Source organism: Centruroides sculpturatus, unplaced genomic scaffold, assembly GCF_000671375.1.
Source record: "Centruroides sculpturatus isolate CEXI.00-Female unplaced genomic scaffold, Cexi_2.0 scaffold430, whole genome shotgun sequence".
Lineage (NCBI taxonomy): Eukaryota > Metazoa > Arthropoda > Arachnida > Scorpiones > Buthidae > Centruroides > Centruroides sculpturatus.
This window is the reverse complement of record NW_019384725.1, coordinates 393,749-399,748: the sequence shown is the minus strand read 5'-3', so window position 1 is coordinate 399,748 and position 6,000 is coordinate 393,749. Positions and strand designations below refer to the sequence as shown.

General features: G+C 28.5%; 2 protein-coding genes across 2 annotated transcripts in view; both read left to right on the top strand.

Annotated features, from left to right (window-relative positions):
- Positions 1 to 3,826, top strand: part of LOC111628098 (cationic amino acid transporter 2-like) — a 9,593-nt gene extending 5,767 nt beyond the window's left edge. The window contains exons 3-6 of the mRNA XM_023371821.1: positions 1,623 to 1,742; positions 1,884 to 2,012; positions 2,144 to 2,299; positions 3,675 to 3,826. Coding sequence (XP_023227589.1) covers positions 1,623 to 1,742; positions 1,884 to 2,012; positions 2,144 to 2,299; positions 3,675 to 3,826 — 557 coding nt within the window. The remainder of the gene's footprint in view (positions 1 to 1,622; positions 1,743 to 1,883; positions 2,013 to 2,143; positions 2,300 to 3,674) is intronic.
- Positions 3,778 to 6,000, top strand: part of LOC111628111 (cationic amino acid transporter 2-like) — a 50,546-nt gene continuing 48,323 nt past the window's right edge. The window contains exon 1 of the mRNA XM_023371834.1: positions 3,778 to 4,380. Coding sequence (XP_023227602.1) covers positions 3,862 to 4,380 — 519 coding nt within the window. The 5' untranslated portion in view covers positions 3,778 to 3,861. The remainder of the gene's footprint in view (positions 4,381 to 6,000) is intronic.

Sequence of the window (6,000 nt, the reverse complement as noted above, 5' to 3'; positions counted from 1 at the left end):
ATATATAAATTTAATATATATATAAATTAATATAAAATATGTAAAAAGAATGTACAAAATATAACATCAGTTCTGGTAAGGATTTTTCATCATTAATACTATTCTCATGATGTTGCACAAATGTCCAGATTGTAGGATTACATTCTTCTTCTCCCTGATTTATAAAATAAAGGGTAATAGGCCAATTTTTCAGTAACCTATCAATAGCTTTATATAAGCTTACCCATCTAGTAGAAATATGCTTCAGAGTTTCATAGTATGACTGTTCCAGGAAATTGAAACAATTTCTTAATTCTTTGATGTTGCAGGTACTCAATGAAAATTCGCTATAGAGTTTTAATACTAAAGTTTTTACATCATATTTCATTGTTTTTAATGCATATTTAGCAGTATTATAAAGAATATGACAGTTACAATTAGCTTTTATTAAATTATTGTTAATTGTTTTTAATTTCATAACTGAAGATTTACACCCAAAATTGACTGGTGCATTATCAGCTCCAAATGAGGTGATATTTTCAATTGGTAATCCTGTATTTTCAATTGCTGATTTTATAACATTAAAAATTTCTTCAGTGGTTTCACTCCATGTTTGTTTAAAATCTATCAAAGCATGAACAATTTTTTATTACGTTTATTAGAAGCATCTGTGGCAACATTAAATGGTAAATGCTTCACAACAGATATAATTAATTCAAGAGCATATGGAGCTAATATGTTTTGCACAATAGATTCAATTTTTATATGCCCAAGACTTATATTTTTACAAACCATCATGTCGGGAAATATGGAATTGCTAACTTTACTTCCACATTCTATGGATAAATAACTGTGATATGACTTTACACCATGATGAACTTGTGTCAATTCTGCTGTTGTTACCTGATCATCAAATTTAGGACTCCTGTTGAAATAATTGGATAAGATTTGAGTTACAAGCAAGTAAAGATACTCTTTGCTTATGAGTATTTGCTTCCATGTGAGATTTCAGCTTTTACACCATCCCACTTTACATTAAACATAGTTAAGTGTTGTATTTGCAATACTATTTCATAAGATTCTTGAACAGGTTGTAACTATTTTTGAAATTTCTTTTGTGTCAGCCTATCTTTATTAAATTTACAAGTTTACTTCCTCTTTTTTGAGTTTTCAATTTCTTGAGTTGTCATATTAAATAATTAAAATAGAAATTATAAACTTGTAAACTGAAACTCACATTTGCTTTACAATAGATGTGTTGAAACACAAATTCCTGACTGGTTTGAATTTAAAACCATATGAGGCATGTGCAATGTCATTTTCAGCTAATAACTGAACAATGCACATGCCAGTTTTAAACCAGTTAGGGACTTGTGTTGGAACAAACCTAATATTTGCAAAATAATTGCAAATATTTTTATAAATTTATTTTTTGTCATAATTTCACAATTTTTATGAAAACCAGACAAATTAATAATTAATCTGGACCAGGAATTTAAAACCAGCCTGATGGCAACACTAATCTCTGGGGTAGTGTTTTAAAATGCTATTTTTATATTTTGTAGTAAACTTATTTGCAAACTCATTTTTGTGAAAAATTACATTGTTTTATTCAACAAATTAATTTTTACATTGCTTTACAGGAATTGGTAGTACGCTGGGACTTGGAATGTATGTTCTAGCTGGGCAAATTGCTAGTACTAAAGCTGGACCAGCTGTTACTTTATCATATTTTATTGCTGCTCTTGCATCAGTTTTTGCAGGTAATAATGTTAATTCCCAAATATATATAAATAAATTATTAACTTAATATTTGAAATTGTTAAATTCCTAAATCATTTGTTTATAGTTACTATTAAAATCAAGTATCTTAAATATTTTAAAATAATTTAATTCTTCTGCAGGTCTTTGTTATGCAGAATTTGGAGCGAGAGTTCCAAAAGCAGGATCGGCTTATGTTTACAGCTATGTTACAGTTGGAGAGTTTATTGCATTTATTATTGGATGGAATCTCATCCTGGAATATGCCATTGGTATATATATTTTTTTAATTATAGAATGTTTCGGCATTGAATTATCTTAGCATTATTCTATTATTTCTTTTAAATGATAAGTAATAAATAAATACCGTAGTTTTATTTATTATTGTTATTAATATTAATAGGAACTGCATCAGTTGCCAGAGGTTACAGTGGCTATGTTGACTCTTTGATTGGGAATAAAATACAGAATTTTTTTGAAAAAGTAATGCCAATAGATATTCCAAACATGTCATCTTATCCTGATTTTTTTGCTTTTGGAATTGTTATGCTATTAACAGGTGATTTTTTTTTTTTTTCTTTGCATATATATTTTATCTTTATAATTATGTAAAATTATTAATTAAAGGTTTAAAATAATAAGAAATTTAAAGCAGACATTCATTATAAATTTTTAATGTAATATGCTGACTATTTTGTACTTCATAAAAGGTATATAATTTTATATTAATTACTAAATTATTTATTTTTAATAATGGTAATTTCATTCCTCACAAAAGTTTTATAATATGCTGTTACCCTTTAAAATGAGAGACAATGCTAGTATACAAAATGTTCCACGGGAAAGTGGCAATATTTTGTAGAGTGTTTGAAAGATATATGGCCCAAAAATATCATAAACACAATTAATCTGAATTTTAACTCCTAGCACTGAAACAATGTGCTTGAAGGTCTATGTTTATTAAGGTGTCCAACTTTTTTACAATGAAAAGGAGGACACAAATAAGTTGAAAGAAAAATTATTGTAAATAAAAGAAATATTTTATTCATTACAACAATAATACACTATAGTAAACTCTACTGCATGCGTATGTGCCATGTCGTGTTTCAGAAAGAAGTAAACAAAGCCACTTGTGTGCGGCATGCTTTTTCAAGGTTTCCCGTGCAGAATGCATTCATCTCATAATCATGTCTTGCCACACTGTACTGAGCCTTGATGATCCGTCATGTCAAATGCAAACACATCACATCACATGTGACGGCTCGGCTCAGCATCAATCAAATATGGAGATTTACAGATTAGTCTTCAAATATTGAAAAGAAGGACATGTAGGAAGACACTTTTTGAGGGAGGATGGAACTTACAAAAGGAGGACTGTCCTCCCTAAAGGAGGATGATTGGTCACCTTATGTTTATAGGAAATTTTTGGATTCCTTAGGTCTCTAGAACATGCTGAAAAAATATTGCCACTTTCTCACAGAACACCCTGTATTTCTGTCCAGTGGACACTTCATAGTCATCATAGATTTGTCCAGGTACACATAATAAAACATCTGGAAGTGAAGAACAGTGTGTAACAAATTACAAAAATTTCTGAGAATTCAGTGAACCTAGCATACCTGAGACTAGCAGGCTGATTCCTTTACTTTTCAGCCATTCAACCATCATTGAAATTACACATTTGATCTTAGCCATAAGGCCGAGAAGCGATCATTGAAATTACAATATAATTATTTAAATATTTTATTATTTGATTTGTAATAAAACAAATTCTTTTAATGCTTTTATTTGGCAATAAAGCATGATTTATTACATTAAGTGCTATTATATTAATTAATTTTTGTTAATTTTAATTTTTAAACATATTATTGAAATAAAGTTTTTAATTTTAGTTTTTGTATTTATCTATTTTTTTTATTTTTTTTTTATTTTAGTTTTGCTTTCATTTGGAGTAAAGGAGTCATCAAAATTGAATAATGTATTTACTGTTGTTAACTTATTAGTTGTAGTATATGTGCTCATTTGTGNAGTGAAAGAGGTTTGCACGAAACGCGACTCAGTAGATGTCTTAATGTATTTGATATAACTTTCTTAGGAATTGGTAGTACGCTGGGACTTGGAATGTATGTTCTAGCTGGGCAAATTGCTAGTACTAAAGCTGGACCAGCTGTTACTTTATCATATTTTATTGCTGCTCTTGCATCAGTTTTTGCAGGTCTTTGTTATGCAGAATTTGGAGCGAGAGTTCCAAAAGCAGGATCGGCTTATGTTTACAGCTATGTTACAGTTGGAGAGTTTATTGCATTTATTATTGGATGGAATCTCATCCTGGAATATGCCATTGGAACTGCATCAGTTGCCAGAGGTTACAGTGGCTATGTTGACTCTTTGATTGGGAATAAAATACAGAATTTTTTTGAAAAAGTAATGCCAATAGATATTCCAAACATGTCATCTTATCCTGATTTTTTTGCTTTTGGAATTGTTATGCTATTAACAGTTTTGCTTTCATTTGGAGTAAAGGAGTCATCAAAATTGAATAATGTATTTACTGTTGTTAACTTATTAGTTGTAGTATATGTGCTCATTTGTGGCTCTTTTAAAGCTGATATACATAATTGGGAACTTCCAAAATCTAAGGTAATGCATATGTTATTTTTAAAATTATGCAGATTTATAAATATATATGTAAGATAAAGCTAAATTAGAATCTGCTTTTGTAATCATGATATTGTCAATTTTTTAATGTTATCAGAAGTGACATGTACTATACGTTAAAAACAATTATGAAATTTTGCTTGTTGTAATCAATTTTGGTTGTAGTTAACATTATCTTAATAATAGTTATCATAAATAGGCTTTTTTTTTTTTTCAATTAGTCTCAACATATGGTTGATAATAGGAAATTATTAGCCTTAACCAATGTTTTAAATGCTAAATGTTTAAATAATTTAATAGCATACTTGATTATATGACCTGTGATGTGGAAAGATATAAATCTGTACACAAAACAATTACATTAATATATTACAAGTAATACAAAACTTATAAATTGATTAGATTAAACAACTATAAATATTACAATTGGATTTACAAAAATACATCTGTGGCAGCACTATAAATTAAAAATTAATAAACAATATAACCATATCATTGGGAGAACTGTCCATAACAAATCATAACAAGAAAACAAAAGTATTCACCTATAAATAGACTTAGCAAAACAAGCAAAAAGCAAAAGATTTAGCAACACTCCATAAAATACTAGATAGTAATTAAAACAATTAACATTTAGTGGAAGACTATTTGCTTGCTGTACAATATACTACTATTGATTAACATGTTTCTTATCAATTTATAAACTGTATTAATCTAACAAATTTCAAATAATGTGGATAAAAATTCAATTTACACAGGGTAACATAGTTTTATTTCTGAAAGTAGATTTGTCAGGTAGCAAGAGATTTTTATTTACAGTTATTTAGTTACATAATTAAAAAAAATATTTGATAATAAATAATGTTAAATCTCAACTGCTATCTCAACACTTCCAGCTAGTACATTATTTGCATAATCACATACTAATATTTGCATAATGAATGAAATTGTATCCCACTAATTTACGGTTTAAAAATGATTAAAATATTAAATAATGTACTATATTTTGTAACCAGATAGTAGTTTGAAAACATTTTTTTTGTAAACATATTCAATATGGAAATGAACAGTGATGACGATTCTAGACTTTCACCAAGCTAGACTTCACTCCTCCTGGTCAGTGCATAACTGTGGAACTATACACTATTGATAAATGATTGATTGAATTGGTCCTGATCAAGGGTTTTTCTTCTGCTAAGTTCTTTTTCCTAATTAGATTGAGATTTTCAGTAATTATATTTTTGTAATTAAGCACTTTATTGTTATAAATATTGAATTTGAAATTTTTAATATTTGAGATTTATACAAATTATTGTTGTTGAAATTATAACTTTTGTTTTGTAGTCTGAAAGTCTAGTACTGAGATTTATAGTTTTTTTTGATACTTTACAATCTGTTGTGCAATGGTCAACTTTTTTTTTACATTTTGGACCTTGCAGACTCAAATTTTTAAACTATCAGCACTTATTCAATAAACAGCTAGAGCAGGGGTGGCCAACAGTTTTCGCCCTGGGCCGAATTGGAAAGAAAACTTTTCACGAGCTGAACCAGAGACTGCCCTAGGAAGATTTTGACGTGGTGCGAGATCTCGTTGTGGTATCA